Below are 25,488 nucleotides of genomic sequence, written 5' to 3' on the forward strand. Positions count from 1 at the left end.
GGGATTTTGAATTGTGTTTGGTTGTCAACAAATTCCAGTTGGTCTACAAATGAACAATTTATATGTTGGATTCACATCTCCATCCCAACCAAGAATCAAAGCCAAAGAATAGGATCAACCCTAACTTCACTCAAAGTGCATTTAAAGTTTGCTTTGATTTGGTCCTATTCTTCATCCCAGCAGCCCGGTGTTAGTCTTATTTAATCTTGTAAAGGGTTTAAGGTTACAACTCCGCTAGATTAACGAGGTGCTGGCAGCTAGTTTAAACCAGAAACCCATAAAAGTGATGTCCCATTTCAGTTGTACAACTGACTAGGTATCCCCCTTTCCTTTCCCAAAATACATTATTTATATAATTCAATTATGTTCAGTCTGTTGTACTTTCGAATCAAAATAGAAGTGCACAGACTCAGCAGTATTGCCTCTGTAAGAACAGCTAATCAAATCTCAAATGGAAACGTTTTTCTATACTATAACTCGTTTTTTTATATGGGGAAGTTGGTATCTTTGTTTTTTGAATCTGTATCCGACTCTGTCTCGTCCTGACCTACTTAACCTTACTTCCTGAACCTAGATTAACCCTACTCCTGGAGCAAAAATGACTTTCAGATTCTCTGTTGAGTCAGCTTTTTAGTCCAGCAGGAGGCTCTTAATTGGGGTCCGTGAAACCGTCCCTATGGTGACTAGTGACCAATACGAACGGGATACACTCTTTTCACACCACTTTTCCCTAACCCTTTTCCAAACCTTGACCTCAGTTTCCTAACCTGCTACGTTAATTATCCTAACCATCAGTGTAAGTTGCCAGGTCGCAATTGTAAATGAGAACTTGTTCTCAACTTGCCTACCTGGTTAAATAAAGGTGAAATAAAATATAGATATAAAGTTCTAACCTGCTACGAAAAAGTCATTTCAGTGTCGAGGTGGCGTGAAAAGAGGGTCTCCCAATACGAACAGTGAAACTTCCTGACATCTTTCCCTGTCTGTTCTCTCCCCTTATAGAACCAGGGCAACTGCTTTGACACAAAATGGCAGACGTGGATGCAGTTGCTGCTGTGTGACATTATGTTACCCATTAGCCAGCCAGCTACCCAGGCCTCTCTACTTAGACACGGAATGGCTGACGTGGGTGTAGTTGCTGCCTGCGACATTACCAGGCCCCTCCTTCCTTGGCACGCCCTTTGACCTTTCTCCAGAGGGGTATATATAACTGCTGGTAGAAGGGGGAGGCCCCTGGCAGCCAAAATGAAGCCTCTACAGGTCTCTGTGTCCTGCCTGCTCTCCCTGCTTGTCCTGGTCGCTGCAGGTAAGATTACATACATTAAGATCAGAAGAAGAAAACAGATTAGTCCGTGGAGTTTTTATTACTGTAGATGGACATGTTCCTCTGCTCAGAAACAGGGCAAGGGGGACGTATGAAAGTCACATTCTTTGCATGAATTGGAAATAGCAATGGCTGCAGTGCAGACCATATACGAGGGTTTGTGATAAAGGGGTATGAAAGGCTGATCATGAGAACAGGGTCATGGAGATGCAGCAATACAACTTTGTCCTGACACGGTGTCATAGAGGCCGCAGGTCGGAAAGTATTCAGACCCCTTGACTTTTTCCCCATTTTGATACGTTACAGCCTAATTCTAAAATGGAATACAGTACATTTAAAAAATCCTCAGCAATCTACACACAATACCCGATAACGACAAAGCGATAACAGGTAACATTTTTTGTGTGCGAATGTATTACAAATAAAAAAACAGACCATTTGATTTGAGACTCGAAATTGAGCTCAGGTGTATCCTGTTTCCATTCATCATCCTTGAGATGTTTCTACAACTTGATTGGAGTCCACCTGTGGTAAATTCAATTGATTGGACATGATTTGGAAAGGCACACACCTGTCTATATAAGGTCCCACCGTTGACAGTGCACGTCAGAGCAAAAACCAAGCCATGAGGTTAACGGAATTGTCCGTAGAGCTCAGAGACAAGATTGTGTCGAGGCACAGATCTGGGGAAGGGTACTTATTCAATGGAAGAAGTTTGGAACCACCAAGACTCTTCCTAGAGCTGGCCGCCCAGCCAAACTGTGCAATCGGGGGAGAAGGGTCTTGGTCAGGGGGGTGACCAAGAACCCAATGGTCACTCTGACAGAGAGCTCCAGAGTTCCTCTGTGGAGATGGGAGAACCTTCCAGAAGGACAACCATCTTCACAGCACTCCACCAATCAGGCCTTTATGGTCGAGTGGCCAGATGGAAGCCACTCCTTAGTAAAAGGCACATGACAGCCAGCTTGGAGTTTGCCAAAGGGCACGTAAAGACTCTCAGACTATGAGAACCAAGATTCTCTGGTCTGATGAAACCAATATTGAACTCTTTGGCCTGAATGCCAAGAGTCACGTCTGGAGGAAATCTGCCACCATCCCTATGGAGGTGGTGGCAGCCTCATGCTGTGGGGATGTTTGTTTTGGCAGGGACCTGGAGACTAGTCAGGATCGAGGCAAAGATGAACTGCGCAAAGTACAAAGAGATCCTTGATGAAAACCTGCTCCAGAGCACTCAGGACCTCAGACTGGGGTGAAGGTTCACCTTCCAACAGGACAATGATCCTAAGCACACAGCCAAGACAATGCAGGAGTAGCTTCGGGACAAGTCTCTGAATGTTCTTGAGTGGCCCAGCCAGAGCCCGGACTTAAACCCGATCTAACATCTTTGGAGAGACCTGAAAATGGCTGTGCAGCGACGCTCCCCATCCAACCTGACAGAGCTTGAGAGGATCTGCAGAGGAGAATGGGAGACACTCCCCAAATACAGGTGTGCCAAGCTTGTAGCATCATACCCAAGAAGACTCAAGGCTATAATCGCTGTCCTCTAGAGCAGTGATGTTTTGGGGCTGTTGCTGGGCAACACGGACTTTCAACTCCCTCCAAAGATTTTCTATGGGGTTGAGATCTGGAGACTGGCTAGGCCACTCCAGGACCTTGAAATGCTTCTTATGAAGCCACTGTGTTTGGGATCATTGTCATGCTGAAAGACCCAGCCACGTTTCATCTTCAATGAAAAACAGCCCCAAAGCATGATGTTTCCACCCCCATGCTTCACAGTAGGTATGGTGTTCTTTGGATGCAACTCAGCATTCTTTGTCCTCTAAACACGACGAGTTGAGTTTTTACCAAAAAGTTCTATTTTGGTTTCATCTGACCATATGACATTCTCCCAATCTTCTTCTGGATCATCCAAATGCTCTCTAGCAAACTTCAGACGGGCCTGGACATGTACTGGCTTAAGCAGGGGGACACGTCTGGCACTGCAGGATTTGAGTCCCTGGCGGCGTAGTGTGTTACCCCCCCCCCGTGTGGTTCTGGGATTTTTGCTCACCGTTCTTGTGGTCATTTTGACCCCACGGGGTGAGATCTTGCGTGGAGCCCCAGATCGAGGGAGATTATCAGTGGTCTTGTAGGTCTTCCATTTCCTAATAATTGCTCCCACAGTTGATTTCTTCAAACCAAGCTGCTTACCTATTGCAGATTCAGTCTTCCCAGCCTGGTGCAGGTCTACAATGTTGTTTCTGGTGTTCTTTGACAGCTCTTTGGTCTTGGCCATAGTGGACTTTGGAGTGTGACTGTTTGAGGTTGTGGACAGGTGTCTTTTATACTGATAACAAGTTCAAACAGGTGCCATTAATACAGGTAACGAGTGGAGGACAGAGGAGCCCCTTAAAGAAGAAGTTACAGGTCTGTGAGAGCCAGAAATCTTGCTTGTTTGTAGATGACCAAATACTTATTTTCCACCATAATTTGCAAATAAATTTATTAAGAATCCTACAATGTGATTTTCTGGATTTTTTTTCTAATTTTGTCTGTCATAGTTGAAGTGTACCTATGATGAAAATTACACTTTTTCATACTTTTTTTGCCCCACTGTATATTTAATATATTATAGAACAAGGCTGTAACCTAACAAAATGTGGAAAAAGTCAATGGGTCTGAATATTTTCCGAAGGCACTGTATGTAATGTATGCTTTAGGGATAGAGGAAGAACGAGGAAGAGACAGAGGATGACATTTCTGTCAGTGTGCGCTGAATGAATGAACGACTGAATGAATGATAAGTGAGAAGTTGAATGCTGCTTGTGCATATAATGCTGATATATATATAATACAGTATGTGTCCAGTACTTCTGTCACACACATCTCCTGGTAATGACTGGAGCAGAATCAGTGGAATGGTATGAAATACATCCAACAGATGGTTTCCAGGTGTTCCATGCCATTCCGTTATGAGCCGTCCTCCCCTGAGCAGCCTCCTGTGCCACACCTATGCTAGTACATCAGAAGGGTGTGTTGGCTCTGGGTGGAAATGTCAGTGTTGCTGAGCAGTGACACCAGTGTGTGTGTGTGTGTGGGGGGGGGGGGGGTACCCTTGCCTGTCCTTGCTGTCATTTAATCCCTGCACCTTCCAGGCCTCTGTAGTTAGTCAGGTGGCTGGAGCCTTAGTGAGTCTGCTGCTGTCACCAGTCACCATACAAACACCACAGAGTCTTATAGGCACACCACAGAGTTATCTTATAGGCACACCCACTGCCAGTGTGGGTCTGTTTGCACCCTTACTACATACACAGTACGCAGACACACACACACACACACACACACACACACACACACACACACACACACACACACACACACACATACACACACACACACACACACACACACACACACACACACACACACACACACACACAGTCTGCAATTAGGGTTCTGTGGGATTTGCCAAAGACTATGTACAATGTAGTCCATGCATTTGATATTCTAAATGCAAAAGCCATTTCTCTGTAGTTCTGCAAACCTATTTGTGTCTACATAGCTAGATAAACTGCAGCTGTAGCTAGACAGTAGTCCACGTGTAGGGAAAGCCCCCAGTGCTAGGGAAAGCCCACACACACACACACTGGTACAAAGTGGATGCTATACAGACTATAGCAGTGTTCAGTAGCAGCCTGTCTGTTGGACAGTACACGCTGATAATGGCTGTCCCTATATGGATGCCGTGATGGAAATCCATAATGATAGTGACAGAGCTACAGCCCCCTAGAACAGGGTTTTCCATGTACAATAAGGCTGTCGTCAAGGCTGTCGTCAAGGCCGGTGACAATCAGTGACAATCGTCAGGGAAGGACAACGTCACTCCTGTGGAATATAGCAGTGGAATAATCCCTCCCTGCCTTCCATTCTATCTGACTCATTGTAGATCTATTCATATCCCTGATTGAGACCAGTAGGACCCAGGCACCATGCCCCAGGCACCTGTCCCACTCCATCCTCACTTTGATGTATTCTGCCTGGGTACTAACACTGCCAGGGCAGGGCAGTGTGAGTCTGGCAACCCACCAGAACCAGGTTCACTGTCCAGTGTTACATAACTGTGTAATAACAGCATTTCAATGCAACAGCCTATTCGTGCTGTATTTGTTTGATTGCTAGAACAATCTTGACAAGCCCCCCTTTCTCTCTCTCCCCCTCTCTCTCTCTCTCTCTCACTCTCTCTTTCACTGCTGTTGAACTTTTATAGTGATCTTTATCTAAGCTTAGGGGGAAAACCCCAGCGATCATTCCCATATGGAGTCTCTTCATTCTCCCGCACCTCCATCCCTCTTTCCATCCCTCCATCTCCCCTAACTATGTTAACTCTAATTCAATAAGCTACTTGGCTGCTACTAACTACCAAATACGATCCTGTGGAATGCCTGTATCAACAAACACATTTGTATTTTTCTGACAACGGGATCAACATTTCGATATAAGTCAAAATCTTGTTATTTCCTTTCCTCATTGTGATTGATATTTGGTCGGTTTAAGTCATGACTGTCTGGACTATTTCTATTGCTTAGCTCCATTTCTTACCACAGAATCTTCATTAAATTATTATAGTGGCCCTTAAAGGGCAAAGTAGTTCAAAAATATATATGAAGTCAACATAAACAAACAAACTGTCACTTGTTAATGAGTGACCCTGAGTGACCCTGTTACCATGCTGGTAACCTGACAACGTTACACCATACGAATTCTTGCCGTCTGTACACACGTTCATGTAACTGTGCAGACGACTGACGACGCTGTCGCACTATGTCCATGGATACCATCCAACCCGCGAGGGCGGCAGTGAGCACTTCATTTGGCTCCTCTGTATTTCCAATCACATTGCCTTCCAAATTCCTGTCTCTCTCTCTCTCTCACACACACACACACACACCCTTTACCCACCCACCCACCTTCAGCACATACAAATTCTCTCTCTCTCTCACTCTTTCTCGTTCTTTCCCTCGTTCTCGTTCTCTCTCTCTCTCTCTCTCTCTCTCTCTCACACACACACACACACACCCCATCTTGTTGGTTTTATTTAATTAGGGACACCCAGGGTACACTTAAGTCGGTGGGAGACTGTTTATGACCGGGGGTCAGCGAGCCAAATGCTATATTGAATGCCAGGGGTGAGAGAGGAACACCTCTTAGGTTCTTTTTATAACCCATTACCGCCCCCTGTCTGTGGGAGACTGGTGCTGCAGGACAAATATGCTGCAGGAACACATACATAAATAAATGTGTAACTTAGCAGATTCTTTTTTAATGTTACTTGCGCTACACTCTTGCCGAGTAGGACACTGCTTACCGATCGGATAGATCAGTGATGCCCTCTCCTTGTCCGGGGAGATCTGTGATCAGAGCCCTGGAAATCCATGTGCTTTCAGGCTTTGCCAGAGTGTGACGGAGCATCCTATTCCCTATTTAGTGCACTACTTTTGACCAGGGCACATATGTAGGGAATATGGTGCCATTAGGTACACAGACGGTGGTGCTATCTGACCGACACCGAGGATGAGGTGCTGATGGTTTGTAACGAATACCTAGCCTCTGTCACAGGCCACGTGAGCAAAGCCTGGACGTCCGAGGATAACACATGCCGCGAATACTTACACGAGTAGAAGGACTGAAAAAACATTACTTCAGAAATACGGACGGTATCCTCTGTCTGCTTTCAGCAGTTAGATGAGTTCAGGTCAACAGGAAACTGTAATGGAGGGGTCATTTCTTCAGCTAAAAGGCCTATAAGACTCTATATCAGTCAGGTTACAAAACCATGCCTGGAACCCGAAGACCTGTTAGCTCCCCTAGCTAATGCCTAGGCTTTAGCTCACAGGGCTAATGCAGACTTGTGGCCTTTAGAAGACCCAGGCTTGAAGTTATAGAGCTCCGAAATATCTTTATTTACAGTTGCCATGGCAAAACATACAGAGGCACCCTCCTTCCATGTTACTTAAACTACCTAAACAGTTAAGTGGGGATGCCATAGACCTAAAGGACCACAAAGGAACATACATCGTCACACATGTCCCCAACTGGCTAAATACCAACCCGTGAGGTCTTAGCAGGCCTGTTAGGACGGTCTGTAGTGGGATGTGTAGTGGGGCACAGTGGGAGACAAATTATGATGGTGTATGGCCTCAGTGTGTACGTCTGCAGGTTCATGTTTCAAGGTAGCAGCATGGATCAGGTTGTATCCATGGCATGGACAGCTGCAGTGTGATTCTCACCTTCAATGGCTGACAAGAGTTGGCTGAGAAGAGCTGCATTGCTCACAGCTAGCGCCAACAGGCTAATTGCTAGCAAACGGCTAACATGGCACATGGCACATTGCCCATTGCTATCATCAAGCGGCTAATTGCTAAGCTAAAAGCTAACGTAGTTGTATGGTGATGATGACTCAGGTGTTTAGGTGTGATTCTCAGCTGTGCTGTGTGATTCTCTATTCTTCTGAGAAGAGGTGGCACATCTTGTTGATCAATGCTAGCAGCTACCGACTAATCGCTAAGCTATAGGCTAACCTATGGTGGCATAGGGGTTTGTGACTGTGTATGCTAATGTATACACATACCAACGCACATGATTGATTTGATCTATCCTCAATCCAGACAGGAATAATGACGTTCGCGTCTTCTACCGGCCCAATGTCAATGTTAAATGTGGATGTGAAAAATGCACCACGAGCCCTTTGACCTAAGAGCCTCAGACTCAAGATAAGTCGCATCTGACTCAACACACGCATTGATCAAATGGGTCAGGGCGGAAAGCTTAGCACCCGTGTGACTGTCCATGACCGTCCATGGTACACAAATGGGACTCTCTGTGCTCTCTATGGGCTTCCTATTCTGGCTCTGATTCACAAGTAAACAATTTACTGCTCATGATCGGTCGATCATCACCTCCTGTGTGTGTGTGTGTGTGTGTGTGTGTGTGTGTGTGTGTGTGTGTGTGGGAATGAGTGAGCTATGCCCATTCATCACCTCCTCTGGTCATTGACAGCATTATAACCCACCAATATTACATTCTTAGTGAGTACACACTGTCAAGTGTATGTGCAACGACCTGGGGTTGTAACTCGGGTCTCCTAATTATTCCGTGTCAGAGGTTACTTACTATCCATGGCTACATGTACATTACGGTCGCTAGCTCAGATTTCACCGTCTACAAACATGCAGCCTAAGCTACTCCAGGTTATGCTATATAAACAGGGGTACAATAGGGAGAGAATGTGTAGGAACAGAGTTCCCATCATTTTGACACGTTATAATATGACTTCCTGACATAGGGTTTGTTGTCGGAGTCTGTCTCTACAGGGTTGTCTTTACCCAGGTCTGCTCCCCTCAAATAGTCTAAGCAGGCCTAAGCATCTCCATTCAAGGAGCTGAAATCTGAGTGTAGCAATCTGAGAGGCTGTTGAGTATTCAATCTGCTCTTGGCTTTACACACTGCCACACACCAAGTCTGTTCTGGACACACAGCCACACACCAAGTCTGTTCTGGACACACAGCCACACACCAAGTCTGTTCTGGACACACAGCCACACACCAAGTCTGTTCTGGACACACTGCCACACACCAAGTCTGTTCTGGACACACAGCCACACACCAAGTCTGTTCTGGACACACAGCCACACACCAAGTCTGTTCTGGACACACTGCCACACACCAAGTCTGTTCTGGACACACAGTCACACACCACGTCTGTTCTGGACACACAGCCACACACCAAGTCTGTTCTGGACACACAGTCACACACCAAGTCTGTTCTGGACACACAGCCACACACCAAGTCTGTTCTGGACACACAGTCACACACCAAGTCTGTTCTGGACACACTGCCACACACCAAGTCTGTTCTGGACACACAGTCACACACCAAGTCTGTTCTGGACAGACAGCCACACACCAAGTCTGTTCTGGACACACAGTCACACACCAAGTCTGTTCTGGACACACAGTCACACACCAAGTCTGTTCTGGACAGACAGCCACACACCAAGTCTGTTCTGGACACACAGTCACACACCAAGTCTGTTCTGGACACACAGTCACACACCAAGTCTGTTCTGGACACACAGTCACACATCAAGTCTGTTCTGGATACACAGTCACACACCAAGTCTGTTCTGGACACACAGTCACACACCAAGTCTGTTCTGGACACACAGTCACACACCAAGTATGTTCTGGACACACAGCCACACACCAATTCTGTTCTGGACAGACTGCCACACACCAAGTCTGTTCTGGACACACTGCCACACACCAAGTCTGTTCTGGACACACAGCCACACACCAAGTCTGTTCTGGACACACAGTCACACACCAAGTCTGTTCTGGATACACAGTCACACACCACGTCTGTTCTGGACACACAGTCACACACCAAGTATGTTCTGGACACACAGTCACACACCAAGTCTGTTCTGGACACACAGTCACACACCAAGTCTGTTCTGGACACACAGTCACACACCAAGTATGTTCTGGACACACAGTCACACACCAAGTCTGTTCTGGACACACAGCCACACACCAAGTCTGTTCTGGACACACAGTCACACACCAAGTCTGTTCTGGACACACAGTCACACACCAAGTCTGTTCTGGACACACAGTCACACACCAAGTCTGTTCTGGACACACAGTCACACACCAAGTCTGTTCTGGACACACAGTCACACACCAAGTCTGTTCTGGATACACAGTCACACACCAAGTCTGTTCTGGACACACAGTCACACACCAAGTCTGTTCTGGACACACAGTCACACACCAAGTATGTTCTGGACACACAGTCACACACCAAGTCTGTTCTGGACACACAGCCACACACCAAGTCTGTTCTGGACACACAGTCACACACCAAGTCTGTTCTGGACACACAGTCACACACCAAGTCTGTTCTGGACACACAGTCACACACCAAGTCTGTTCTGGACACACAGCCACACACCAAGTCTGTTCTGGACACACAGTCACACACCAAGTCTGTTCTGGACACACAGTCACACACCAAGTCTGTTCTGGACACACAGTCACACACCAAGTCTGTTCTGGACACACAGTCACACACCAAGTCTGTTCTGGATACACAGTCACACACCACGTCTGTTCTGGACACACAGTCACACACCAAGTATGTTCTGGACACACAGTCACACACCAAGTCTGTTCTGGACACACAGTCACACACCAAGTCTGTTCTGGACACACAGTCACACACCAAGTATGTTCTGGACACACAGTCACACACCAAGTCTGTTCTGGACACACAGCCACACACCAAGTCTGTTCTGGACACACAGTCACACACCAAGTCTGTTCTGGACACACAGTCACACACCAAGTCTGTTCTGGACACACAGTCACACACCAAGTCTGTTCTGGACACACAGTCACACACCAAGTCTGTTCTGGACACACAGTCACACACCAAGTCTGTTCTGGATACACAGTCACACACCAAGTCTGTTCTGGACACACAGTCACACACCAAGTCTGTTCTGGACACACAGTCACACACCAAGTATGTTCTGGACACACAGTCACACACCAAGTCTGTTCTGGACACACAGCCACACACCAAGTCTGTTCTGGACACACAGTCACACACCAAGTCTGTTCTGGACACACAGTCACACACCAAGTCTGTTCTGGACACACAGTCACACACCAAGTCTGTTCTGGACACACAGCCACACACCAAGTCTGTTCTGGACACACAGTCACACACCAAGTCTGTTCTGGACACACAGTCACACACCAAGTCTGTTCTGGACACACAGTCACACACCAAGTCTGTTCTGGATACACAGTCACACACCAAGTCTGTTCTGGACACACAGTCACACACCAAGTCTGTTCTGGACACACAGTCACACACCAAGTCTGTTCTGGACACACAGTCACACACCAAGTCTGTTCTGGACACACAGCCACACACCAAGTCTGTTCTGGACACACAGTCACACACCAAGTCTGTTCTGGACACACAGTCACACACCAAGTCTGTTCTGGACACACAGTCACACACCAAGTCTGTTCTGGACAGACAGCCACACACCAAGTCTGTTCTGGACACACAGTCACACACCAAGTCTGTTCTGGACACACAGTCACACACCAAGTCTGTTCTGGACACACAGTCACACACCAAGTCTGTTCTGGACAGACAGTCACACACCAAGTCTGTTCTGGACACACAGTCACACACCAAGTCTGTTCTGGACACACAGTCACACACCAAGTCTGTTCTGGACAGACATCCACACACCAAGTCTGTTCTGGACACACTGCCACACACCAAGTCTGTTCTGGACACACTGCCACACACCAAGTCTGTTCTGGACACACAGCCACACACCAAGTCTGTTCTGGACACACTGCCACACACCAAGTCTGTTCTGGACACACTGCCACACACCAAGTCTGTTCTGGACACACAGCCACACACCAAGTCTGTTCTGGACACACTGCCACACACCAAGTCTGTTCTGGACACACAGCCACACACCAAGTCTGTTCTGGACACACTGCCACACACCAAGTCTGTTCTGGACACACTGCCACACACCAAGTCTGTTCTGGACACACAGTCACACACCAAGTCTGTTCTGGACAGACATCCACACACCAAGTCTGTTCTGGACACACAGCCACACACCAAGTCTGTTCTGGACAGACATCCACACACCAAGTCTGTTCTGGACAGACATCCACACACCAAGTCTGTTCTGGACAGACATCCACACACCAAGTCTGTTCTGGACAGACAGGCGTTGATGCAGGAAAATAAAGAGCGGCTGTGAAAGTTTCCAGTGTGATGAATAAGGTCTATTTTGGATAAAGAGAGCAATTGTGTTTATCCGTAATGTCTGTATGTCTGTACATGTAAGTTGATCCAGTAAGATGTTTGGATGCTTTACAAGAAGATTAAAGGAGTAATCCACTACAAGGCTGTATTTGGGGATTTTCTTCATTATTCCACTGTTGATGAAGTTCAAAATCAAGTTCAAAATGAAGTTCAAAATATCGGACATTCAAAAAGCAAATTGTAACTTGCCACATCATCATGATGATAATAAATCCTGTAATGCGGCTCCTTGTGTGTCAAATCAATACAGGAGTGTTAGAGGTCTCCAATTGTATTAATTGAACTGGAACTTCTAGAAAGTTATAGAAATCAAACCATGATCAATAACAGAGAGGCTGTTGTCTTTTCTTTTTTTTCCCCTTTCTTTAAAAACAACATTATTTATAGATTTTCAGATATAACAATAAAACAATACAACCCCTCATTTTCCCTCCCTCCCTCCCTCCCTCCCTCCCACCAAGGCATCTATAAAAGTAAGTTAAAAGGAAAAAAGGGAATGAAAAACAGGAACAAACAGTAATAGAAACAAAAACAATGGGGAAAAATGTTCAATAAAAATTCTTATCAGCACAAATGGCCGCTAGAACAGACATGACTGCCTGACCAAACTATGCGAGTTACACTAAGGAAAAGACAGGCTCTCCACGTATTGTATTAATGGGGACCAGGTAAAGCCTAACTTTGTTGGGACCCAAGCACAGTGTACCCATCCTTCTCCAGAGGCAGAGATGACATCACTTCCTTAGGGGAAGTACACCAAAAATGTCAGTGACCGGGTTGGGGCTAACAGTTGTATTACACATATGTGAGAATGCTTAACAAATGTGGTCCCAGAGGCCACTCAAATATTGGCACGACCAAAACATGTCTCCCGGAGTCGCTGGACTCTGGTGGCATCTCAAACACTTGGGGTCAACATTTGGGTATATTTTTGCTAATCTGTCATTGGAGTAATGGAGACAGTGCAAAACTCTGAACTGAATGAGCCCATTCCTTATGTAAAATGATGAGGTGTGGATACGCTACTTTATATCATCTGGTAGCTCGCCACCTATTTTTATTTTATTTAACTAGGCAAGTCAGTTAAGAACACATTCTTATTTTCAATGACGGCCTAGGAACGGTGGGTTAACTGGTCTAGGAACAGTGGGTTAACTGGTCTAGGAACAGTGGGTTAACTGGTCTAGGAACAGTGGGTTAACTGGTCTAGGAACAGTGGGTTAACTGGTCTGGGAACAGTGGGTTAACTGGTCTGGGAACAGTGGGTTAACTGGTCTGGGAACAGTGGGTTAACTGGTCTGGGAACAGTGGGTTAACTGGTCTGGGAACAGTGGGTTAACTGGTCTAGGAACAGTGGGTTAACTGGTCTGGGAACAGTGGGTTAACTGGTCTGGGAACAGTGGGTTAACTGGTCTGGGAACAGTGGGTTAACTGGTCTAGGAACAGTGGGTTAACTGCCTTGTTCAGGGGCAGAACGACACATTTTTACTTTGCCAGCTCGGTGTTGCAACCTTTCAGTTACTAGTCCAACACTCTAACTACTAGCCTACCTGGCGCCCCCTATATCTTGCTCGCTGTTGTCTTTTCTAACATGGCCGTTCAGTGATTACCAGACCTAAACCCTTCACTCTCTTTATACTGACATCTTTATCATTAACAGACTCGCCTGTCTCTCTCTCTGTCTCTGCAGACCTAGTGGTGGAGGCCTCCAGCCCCGATGAGCTGCATCTCCATGTGCCGCTCTCCTGTGACCTCTCCTGTGACTCCACAGATGACCATGGAGGACAAATCTCCTCCAACGACACCCCGGCCCCAGGCTCCGTGTGTCAGTCCTGTAAACCCCCTCGAAGCCTTGCTACACCGGCCGAAGAGGAGCCCCTAGCCTCCACAGAGGAGGTCCCCATGGAGAGGTTGGCTAGCGAAGAGGAGCCCCTAGCCTCCACAGAGGAGGTCCCCATGGAGAGGTTGGCGAGCGAGGAGGAGGAGGCTGCATCTGAGGAGGTGGTAGCTGAGGAGGAATCTGTGGAGTCTGCAGAGACTTCAGAGGAGGTCCAAGCATCAGAGGAGAGAGTGGAGGAAGCTGCCTCATCTGAGGAGGAAGAACTGGAGGAAGCTGCCTCATCTGAAGAAGAAGTAGTGGAGGAAGCTCCCTCGTCTGAAGAAGAGGTTATAGAGGAGGTTGAGGCAGAACATGAAGCTAAGGAAGAAGAGGTTATAGAGGAAGAGGAAGCAGTTAAGGAAGCTGTGGTCATGGAGGAGGAAGTGGATGTAGTTGATGAGGAAGTAGAGGAAACAATAGAAGAACCTGCAGTAGAGGAACCTGTTGTTGAGGAGGTAACGACTGAGGAGGTTGCCGAGGAGGAGGCAGTAGAGGAGGCAGTAGAGGAGACAGTAGAGGAGTCAGTAGAGGAGGCAGTAGAGGAAGAAGTAGTATTAGTGGCTGAACCTGTGGTGGAACCCAAGCTGGTTGAATCCGAGCCAGAACCTGCGGTGGAACCTGAAGTGGTTGAACCCGAGCCAGAGGAGGTGGTCAAGGAGGTGGCTCCAGAACCAGAGCCTGTTGTAGAGGAAGCTGCTCCGGAACCCACTCCGGAACCTGCGGAAGCCGCTCCAGAACCTGTAGAAGCAGGTGAGGTGGTTGTGGAGGCAGTGAAGGAGGAGGAGCTGGTGGAGGAGGTGGCAGCTGTTTTGGAGGAGGTACATGTTTTTGAGGAGGAAGCGGTGGTGGAAGAGGAGGCACCTGTTGTTGTTGTTAAGGAGGAGGCGACTGTTGTTGAGGAGGCGCCTGTTGAGGATGTGACAGTGGAGGATGCACCAGCAAAGGCAGAAGCACCAGTAAAAGGTATAGAGTACTGCGTTATTAGAATTGATCATTTGAACGATAAAAAGGTTATTGTCCAAACAATTTGGAAACAAACTTGTTTGTTTATATCAATGTGTCCATATTTATTCTTTCTATACTAAATGTGATTGCTCAGGCTAAAAGTACCTCTGGCGAGCACTTTTAAGTTACATACTGTAGAGATGGGGTTACAGGATCCTGTCATATCTCCCCACTTTCTTCTTCACAGTGCTTCGAATACACTTCAGTCGGCTCTTAGGAGCCAACTGTCAACTTTACAGTGTCAACTCAAGTGTATTCAAAGCCATGATGAGCGAGTGCTACTGTAATCAGGAGACTGACATTCTCTGCCATTTGGTGCCGTAGTGTTGACACCAGCTATAAAAGACATAGGATCTGGTCTGGCTCTTACATTATCTCTAAACCTCCATCTCTCTCTCATTCTCTCTCTCTCTCCTCTCTCTAACCACTTTCCCTCCCTCCTCTCCTTCCCTCCCTCCATCCCTTCCTCTTTCCCTGGCCCGTGCCATGCCCCAGAACCTGATATGTGTGGCTAAAGGTGGCATCAGGAATAACCCCTAGCTGAGCCCGAAATAAACAGGACAGACATAGAGGGAGGAAGGGAAGAGATAGATAGATGGGCAGATGGACACTGATATAACAACATGGCTACAGAGCCACACAACAGATGCTGTGGTCAGTCAGTGTTCTGTTGTCATGGCAGGAAGTCAATTGGTGTCATGTTCAGGGGAGATCAAAGGTGAAATGTTCAGATAGAAATGTAATGAATAGAGCTCACATGATTCCCAGTTCTACATGGCAGACAGTTAAATCTGTTCTACACATTACATTTCTTTCTGAATGTTCAGAAATGGTTAGGTAGAAATGTAATGAATAGAGCTCACACGATTCCCAGTCCTAGATGACAGACAATCACATCTGTTCCTGAAAAGTTGCAGATATAAATGTAACGAATAGAGCTCACACGATTCCCAGTCCTAGATGACAGACAGTTAAATCTGTTCTACACATTACATTTCTTTCTGAATGTTCAGAAATGGTTAGGTAGAAATGTAATGAATAGAGCTCACACGATTCCCAGTCCTAGATGACAGACAATCACATCTGTTCCTGAAAAGTTGCAGATATAAATGTAACGAATAGAGCTGACAGGATTCCCCTATTTTACATGACAGACAAGCATGTATGCACACTGTACTGCGTATTACAAGCATACACTGAGTATACAAAACATTAAGAACACCTGCTCTTTCCATGACATAACTGACCAGGTGAAAGCTATGATCCCTCATTTATGTCACTTTTTAAATACACTTAAATCTGTGTAGACGAAGGGGAGGAGACAGGTTAAAGGAGGACTTTTAAGCCTTGAGACAATTGAGACATGGATTGTGTATGTGTGCCATTCAAATGGTTTATGGGTGCGACAAAAGATATAAGTGCCTTTGAACGGGGTATGGTAGTAGGTGTCAGGCGCACCGGTTTGAGTCAAGAACGGCAATGCTTCTGGGTTTTTCACACTCAACAGTTTCCTGTGTGTATCAGGAAGGGTCCACCACCCGAAGGACATCCAGCCAACGTGACAAAACTGTGGGAAGCATTGGAGTCAACATGGGCCAGCATCCCTGTGGAATGCTTTCGACACCTTATAGAGTCCATGCTCGATGAGGGCAAAAGTGGGGTGGGGGGTGCAACTTAATATTAGGAAGGTGTTCCTAATGTTTTGTATACTCAATGTATATCATCATGATAATGCAGGGGAAATTCTACTTCCCGAGTCAGGGATATGGATATTTGAGTTGACTGACAGGCTTTTCCTCCAATCGGCAGTGGGTGAGGAGGCAGCAAAGCTCAGAGACTGCTCCCACATCGATGAGATGCTCCGATTGGTTTCTGCCGAATCCTCGCCTGAGTTCTCTGGTAAGGAGCAAACAAGAGTTACAAGTAAGGCCCTGAGTTTTTCTCAATTCATTATTCCTCGATTCCTTCCATTTTGATCTCACCACCTCCTCACTCGTATTGGAGGAGAAGGTCCAAGGGGAGGGACATTGGACTTTCTTCTCCATTGTGTATTGAGAAGCAGGCAAAGAGAGGATACAAGGAATCTATAAAAGATGAATTGTGAAAAATACCCTGATTTTTTTGGGGACCACATGAGCTGACCAGGAAAAACGCTGTTTATATGTGAACAGTAGGGATTGAGAAATCTACTGGGCCTTTTCTGCTAAAATTACTGTGGAAATTGTTTCAAGGTGTGGAATGGATGGTAGTGTGTGTGTGAGTGTGTGTGCGTGGGTGGGTGTGCGTGTGTGTGCCTTCCATTATATTACCATGACTACCATGACCATGAGTCAGGTTAGTTCATTCATGGTGCCTTCCATTATATTACCATGACTACCATGACAATGAGTCAGTTTAGTTCATTCATGGTGCCTTCCATTATATTACCATGACTACCATGACAATGAGTCAGGTTAGTTCATTCATGGTGCATCCATTACAATACAATGACTACCATGACCATGCAAAATGTATTGTCTCCTCTCTTCTCTCCCACCCTTAAAAAAAAATATTTTTCAACATCTGCTCTCTTCATCTGCTACTTCTGCCTCTCTCCACCTCTATCATCTTCTCTTCATCCCTCTTCTCTTCTATCTCCCTCTGTCCTCTTCTCCTCTCTCCCCCTCATCCTCTCCTCTCCTCCTCGCTCCCCCTCAATCCTCTCATCCCTCTTTCTTCTCTTCCTCTCTCCTCTCCTCATCCCTCTCTCCTCTCCTCCCCTCACCCCCTCATTCTTTCCTCATCCCTCTCTCCTCTCCAGCTGCTATGAAGAAGCTGCAGCACATCTACCACTCAGCCATCAAGCCCATGGAGACGGCCTACAAGTACAACGAGCTCAGAGCTCACGAGGTCACAGGTAGCCTGTCCAACCACTTGGCATTAGCCTTGAACCATTAGCTATTAGCATTTTTAATCGGTTTTATACTGATCTGTTGTCTTAGCGTATTAGCCTTTAGCCTGGTTAGCATTGTTCAGATTTGTTTATTAGTATTAGCATATTAGCCTTTAGCCATTAGCTATTAATCTTCTGTTCATTACCAACCTGTTACACAAAGAATAACAAAATGCTATATTTCCCCCGAAAAAAACAGACAAGCATAAGTCTAGTTACCAACAGTCCTTGTAGACATTGTCATTAGCAATGGGGTTTCCCTAGGCAAAAGGGCAATACTATACACAGTTGTGTGCCAGTTTAATCTAAATTCTCAGGGTGCCTTTGCCTGAAGAAACTGGAAAATCGATGAAACATAAATAAACTAATTAACTGCATATACACCTGCCAGTAATCGAGTGTACACAGGAGAGCTTTCCAGAAAGTGACTTTGTACGCCTCAGCATATATATATACAGCTTTGTGTGGGCGACCAGGCCTCACTTACCCCAGGCTTGTTAGAGCTTGAGGGCTCAATCCATAGTACCATGATGTATGCAATGAACGCCCCCTTGTGGGACAAAGTGTACCATTGACAAAGTCTACAAAGTGACCCCCCTTCTCTCTCTCTCGCATTCTCTCTCTCGCTTTCTCTCTCTCTCGCTATCTCTCTCTCTTTCTCTCTCTCGCTTTCTCTCTCTCACTATCTCTCTCTCTCTCTCTAGATGGAGAGATCACCTCCAAGCCCATGGTACTGTTCCTGGGACCCTGGTCTGTAGGCAAATCCTCCATGATCAACTACCTGCTGGGCGTGCATGGTACCCCACAACAACTTTACACAGGTAAGAGCTCCTGTCACATAGCTTGGGCCTGGAGTTTCACCAGACTAACTCCTGACCAACACTCTACTCTGATAATCAGCCAATCAATCAAATGTATTTCTCATGGCACCCCTTACCAGTCTACACCCCTTACCAGTCTACACCCCTTACCAGTCTACACCCCTTACCAGTCTACACCCCTTACCAGTCTACACCGCAGACAAGGTTTTCCACTTTATCATTCACTCTATTCCACATCTTGTCTATCTACTACTGATCTGTCATCTATTGCACCCTTCCCAGTCCACTTCTCTCCGGAATACAAACATGCCTCAATGCAACTGCTTCCTTTTCTGAGTAAACTATTTGGATAGCTGCTCATATTAATCTCTCTCTTACACATTCTAACCACCCTCTCTTCCTCCTTATCTTCCCCCTCTTCCTCTCTTCCTCCCTCCTTATCTCCCTCCCACCTCTCCCCCTCTTCCTCCCTCCCTCTCTCCCAGGTGCTGAGCCCACTACATCTGAGTACACAGTGGTGATGCACGGTGACAAGTTCCGCTCTGTGGAGGGCATCGTGATGGCAGCCGACAGCTCCAGGTCCTTTTCCCCTTTGGAGAAGTTTGGCCAGGGGTTCCTGGAGAGGCTGGTGGGGATTGAGATGCCCCATAAACTGCTGGAGAGAGTCACCCTGGTGGACACGCCTGGGATTATTGAGAACCGCAAGCAGCAGGAGAGAGGTGGGGAGGAGAACACACACACACTAACCTCTCATATACAGCCATGTGTATTAGATCATGTACACTCTTTAGATATTTGTTACATGCTGTGAAGTGACAATCACAAGCAGCAGGAGAGAGGTGGGAGAACAGACAGAGATTCATTAACAGTCACACTCATGCAGACCGAATGGTAACACACTGCATGCAACACACACACCTACAAATTCACAAAAATGGAATGATGAAAAGACTTAACTCACTGTATACTACCACACCTTTGAGTAAAACAGCCTCTGATTGGTCGTCCTTCCCCATCCAGGCTACCCCTATAGCGAGGTGTGTCAGTGGTTCATTGACCGTGCTGACCTCATCTTCCTGATGTTTGACCCCACTAAGTTGGACGTGGGCGGGGAGCTGGCGACACTGTTCAAACAGATGAAGGTAAAGAAGTGTAAAGAATAGAAATTGAATTACTAGAACGGAAGTGTTGGGTGGACCGGCAGCCATATTGAGTGTACCAATAGGAGTAAAGCAGGAAGCAAAAGTAGTATGTTCAGCATGAACATTTTTGCTTTATCAAAAGTCAACTCAACTGAAATTACAAAAGAGTAGATTCCTTGCTCATTCTGTAATTATATGTCTATGGTGCAAAGCAAAGTGCCTTAGATTGCCCAATATACAGTCAGTCTTGGCCTAGCACTTTAATAACCTTTCTAAACTCTGTTTTCTTCATTCATTCATTGATCCATCCATGAATTCATTCATTCTAGGGCCGAGAGTCCCAGATCCGCATCATCCTGAACAAGGCAGACAGCCTGTCCTCCCAGGACCTGATGCGTGTCTACGGCGCCCTGTTTTGGTCCATGGCTCCTCTCATCAACGCCACAGAGCCTCCCCGGGTCTACGTCAGCTCCTTCTGGCCCACAGAATACGCAGCCGACACCAGCCGAGAGCTCTTCATACGGGAGGAGATCTCACTGCTCGAAGACCTCAACCAGGTGAAGCTCAACCACCTACAGAAAACAGAACAGAATACAGAATACACACAAACACATTACACGCACACACCAGCCCATGGCTTTTCATACGGGAGGAGACCTTGCTGCTCGAGAAGCTACCATCTCTTGCCGTTGTGCACTTGAGAAGAGCACCTAAAATCTGTGACAATGGCGAACGTGCATAAAGATGTCAGAATTCAGATGTGATGTCATTGTTTAGCACAATCCACTGAGTTTTGAAACTATGCTGCGTATATGGTTCAATGTGCCAGTAAATCAGCACAATCTCAAAGTCCCGGTGTCTTCAAGCTAAAATTGGAATCATGTATACTGTGCTAATGACCTTGCAAACAAAAGAGTCATGGAGAGTGATGTACAATTCGGCGAACTTAGCGAAACGAGGCATTTGTGATAAGTGCATGGGGGACGCCATCTTTATTCACCTCTGCTGTTGACAATAATCTCCTTGTTCTTCTATCTTCAGGTCATTGAGAACCAGCTGGAGAACAAGATAGCCTTCATCCGCCAGCACGCCATCCGGGTCAGGATCCACGCCCTGCTGGTAGATCGCTACCTCCATACATACCACGAGAAGCTGGGCTGGTTCAGCGACCCCGACGAGGTGTTCAGGGACATCGTCTCAGACCCTGACAAGTTCTACATCTTCAAGTCCATCCTGGCCAAGACCAATGTAAGTGAGAGAGTGTGTGTAGGGAGGGGGGAGGGGGTGTAGGTGTCATGGATTGTGTGTGTAACGGGTGTATGGAATATGTATATAACGTGTGTTTAAGGTGTGCAAAGTGTGTGTATAATGTGTATGTAATGTGCACAATGTGTATATAATGTGTGTATTAAATGTGCATGAGTAATGTGCATTTAACATGTCTATAATGTGTGTGTGTGTGTGTGTGTATATAACGTGTGTGTAACATGTATATAACGTGTGTGTTCTCCATTTCTACAGGTGAGCAAGTTCGACCTGCCAGACAAAGAGGCCTACCAGGACTTCTTTGGCATCAACCCTCCATCAGGCTTTAAGCAGCTGTCCTCCCTCTGTTCCTGGTCGTCAGGCTGTCTGATTGACAAGATAGAGAAAGCTATCACTGTGGAGCTCCCTTCCCTACTGATTAGCCTGGGAAAGAAAGACAGTCCACCCCCAGCCAAGGCCGCCCCAGCCCCTCCACCCCCACTTCCTGAGGCAAAACCCAAGAACCGCTGGCGAAAGGATTGAGGAGGAGAGATGAAGAGAGGGATGAATGGAGAGAAGAGGACGGGGAGCAAAGGAAGGAAGACAAAAAGGAGGGAGGCTGAAGCCAGAGGCTGTACTGGGGTGACTGGACACGGGGAAGAGAGGAGAGAGGGATGGGGTGGAGGATAGGAAATATGTACAGCTGGGGAAAAAGGGGGATTGAAGCCACATGAAGCAAATGGGAACCTTGCAGGCCCATTAGAAGTAATCCAACGAGAAAAAGAAAAGCTTTTTGAACTATTTAAATCAGAGACTCTTATCTTCCTAAGTGTTATTATTTAACTCAGAACGAAAACAGGGACATATAAACAAGAGTTTGTTTTATTTCTGTTTGTTTGCCAGTTTGTTTATTTTATTTATTCAAGTTTTTCTCTTCTTCTTCATCCGTAGACAAGAAGGAAAAATACCAGCGATCAGTTACAGCATAATATTCTATTCTATTGTCTTTATTGTCATTTCAAAAGGGTCTGGATTTCTGTGCTCCTTACCAGCAGTCAGTTACAGTATTCTTCTATGGTATTGTATTGTATTTTATTGTCTTTATTGTCATTTCTAAACGACAGCTTATCTTCGTTGTCAGTGCAGTATGTCATTGCTGTGTAAGAACGCATTTGTACATTGATGCCAGTTAAATGGGCTGTAGCCTTCTCTTCCTGTTGTTATGGCTTTGCCTCAATATGCTGCATGTCAAAGTCTCATTAAAGTTGTATTTTATCCTTGTAGCTTCAGATCCCATTGACGACCGAGATTCTTGTGTCAATTCTTTAGAGGGAAAAGGGAGGGAGAAAGAAAGACAAAAATAGACCCAATATATGTTTGATCCAATAAGGGTAGGGCCTACATTCTGGAGGGAACGTCCTGTCCCCAGCAATAATGTAAAATTGATATGCTTCTTACTTTATGAAGGAGTGTTAGCCAGGCCAAACACACAGAGTGGTTTTAAACCATCTTAACACACACACACACACACACACACACACACACACACACACACACACACACACACACACACACACACACACACACACACACACACACACACACACACACACCCATCACTGCAAGGTTCCACATCTGTCTGAGACACAGAAACCAGATGTCCATAATATTAGGTATTTAATCCTTATGTTTGGTTCAACCTACACCATTACAATAAAAGTAATCTAAATCATAAATAAATAAAAAGTCATCTAGATCATCAATAGGATTTTAACTTTACAAATAATACATGATTTTAACCTTACAAATAGTTTTTCTCCAGTAGCTGAGAATGTTTCATATGAGTTGATGGATCAACTGTTCAAAATTGGGAGCCAAATGTTTGATTACTGTACCAAAGTCGTGAATAAATGGAATTAGGACATTTATGACATTCTTAGCTAATTTTTTGCCAAACTTCAGATCACTACCTCACGGCCTCTGGACATCACAAGGAAATCATACCTAGATCCTTTATGATCGTCATGGATAGATCTTTAATGCACAGAATACCACTTGTCTCTAGCACAAAGGTCAAGGTCAAAGGTCAAATGTACTTCAAATTGACTTAAGATCAGTGTTGCTCTGCCTCAGCTTGTTTCTAGGACAACCTGTTAAAAAGTTATATAGACCCAAGGTCAAGGTAAAATTGCTGATCAAATTGACCAAGAACATCATGGATGTCACTATTCCGGTACCGGGTCAAATTTTTGTTGTTGTTGTTACGTGTTTTACACGTTTGAGACACAACATTAGGAAAGTAGATGAAGGGTCATGATGGAAAAATTACATAAAATAGTATTTGAGTGATTTCTAATTCAAATTGAACCAGGACATAAGGGAAGGGTTAAAAGCAAAAACAAATGTGGTGTAATTTCGGCCATAGTCATCTATCTCATAAAAACACTGCAGTGGCACCAGAATTCCACCAGGTGGTGCCTGAACTCAATGGCAGTCAATGGAAATGATTACCAGGGTTTATAGCACCCTATTCCCTATTCCCTAAAGCCCTGGCCTGGTCAAACCTAGTGCACGATATACGGAATAGATTGCCATTTGGGACACATTACAGGTAAAGATGGATAGGGAAGTGAAGTTCTGAGAGGACATTTGCTCACATAAAATGAGATGTGTATAAACTAATTGATCTCCAATACCTCACCTTATTCTGTCAGTCAGCGTGAAAACGAAAGGACAGAACTCCATCACCATGGCGACTCTAACCACTCTGTTTGAACAGTTCAAAAATAAAAGTGATATAAAAAAAATATTGATAGGCCTACTTGCGACAAACTATCACTAACTGTTGTGAGAAGCTTGAGAACTCAAAATAAGTTCTCCTTTATCCCCAATAAATTGAGTTACCAAATATCTGTTTTTAGTAAATAAGAAGTCAATTTAGTATAATACGAAGTCAATTTGAGTCCATCAGTCCAATTTGTGCCAATTTGAGTCTATCTAGTTTAAAAATAAGTCCATCTGAGTACAGACCAAGACTCTCCCTCGGTCATTGAGGAACCAAGCTTGTGTGTGTTGGCCATTTGTGTGGGTGTGTGTTTTTGTAATACCTATAATATAAGGATTATAGATTAGGGCGTGACCCCCACTGAATAAATCAACCCTTACAAAAAGTCCTACAGGAAATCTGTTACAGGTTTGTTTGTGTGTGTGTGTGTGTGTGTGTGTGTGTGTGTGTGTGTGTGTGTGTGTGTGTGTGTGTGTGTGTGTGTGTGTGTGTGTGTGTGTGTGTGTGTGTGTGTGTGTGTGTGTGTGTGTGAGTGTGAGTGTGTGTGGACGTGGACGTGTTTAACTATACTTGTGGGGACCAGAAGTCCCCACATGAATAGTAAACAAACAAAAACTTGACCAACTGGGGACATGATCGTGGACTACAGGAACAGGCGGGCTGAACAGGCCCCCATAAACATCAATGGGGCTGTAGTGGAGCGGGTCGAGAGTTTCAAGTTCCTTGGTGTCCACAACACCAACGAACTATCATGTCCAAACACACCTAGACAGTCGTGAAGAGGGCACAACAAAACCTTTTCCCCCTCAACAGACTGTAAAGATTTGGCATGAGTTCCCATATCCTCAAAAAGTTCTACAGCTGCACCACCGAGAGCATCTTAACCGGTTGCATCACCACCTGGTATGGCAAATGCTCTGCATCTGACCGTAAGGCGCTTTCAGAGTGTAGTGCGTATGGCCCAGTACATCACTGGGGCCAAGCTTCCTGCCATCCAGGACCTATATAATAGGCGGTGTCAGAGGAAAGCTCATCAAATTATCAGAGACTCCAGTCACCCAAGTCATAGACTGCTTTCTCTGCTACCGCACGACAAGTGGTACCGGGCCACCGGACTATTACATTGACCCCCCCCCCCCCCCCCCCCCCACCCCGTCCTTTATTTGTTCTGTACACTGCTGTTACTCGCTGTTTATTATCTATGTATAGTCACTTCACCCCTACCTATATGTACAAATGACCTCTAACCTGTACCCCCGCACACTGACTCGGTACCCCCTGTATATAGCCTCGTTATTGGGTTACTTTTTATTACTTTTTACTTTAGTTTATTTGATAAATATCTTCTTAACTCTTCTTGAACTGCACTGTTGGTTAAGGGCTTGTAAGTAAGCATTTCACGGTAAGGTCTACACTGTTGGTTAAGGGCTTGTAAGTAAGCAT

At 45.7% G+C, this 25,488-nt stretch overlaps 1 protein-coding gene across 2 annotated transcripts; it reads left to right on the plus strand.

The window, feature by feature from the left end:
- The first annotated feature begins 1,216 nt into the window (after positions 1 to 1,216).
- On the plus strand, positions 1,217 to 22,561 carry LOC110485547 (sarcalumenin). 2 transcript variants are annotated; one of them, XM_036942316.1, is made up of 10 exons: positions 1,217 to 1,306; positions 13,927 to 15,078; positions 16,930 to 17,019; positions 17,921 to 18,016; positions 18,757 to 18,873; positions 19,359 to 19,592; positions 19,894 to 20,015; positions 20,345 to 20,572; positions 21,057 to 21,263; positions 21,537 to 22,561. In XM_036942316.1, exons 1-10 carry the CDS (start codon positions 1,246 to 1,248, stop codon positions 21,801 to 21,803), a joined length of 2,574 nt encoding a protein of 857 aa, XP_036798211.1. In that variant the 5' UTR covers positions 1,217 to 1,245; the 3' UTR covers positions 21,804 to 22,561. The 2 variants fall into 2 exon arrangements, with proteins under 2 accessions (XP_036798211.1, XP_036798212.1); XM_036942317.1 differs by having other exon boundaries at positions 13,927 to 14,865.
- Positions 22,562 to 25,488: the final 2,927 nt, after the last annotated feature.

The sequence above is a fragment of the Oncorhynchus mykiss genome, chromosome 13 (genome assembly GCF_013265735.2).
Source record: "Oncorhynchus mykiss isolate Arlee chromosome 13, USDA_OmykA_1.1, whole genome shotgun sequence".
Classification (NCBI taxonomy): Eukaryota; Metazoa; Chordata; class Actinopteri; order Salmoniformes; family Salmonidae; genus Oncorhynchus; species Oncorhynchus mykiss.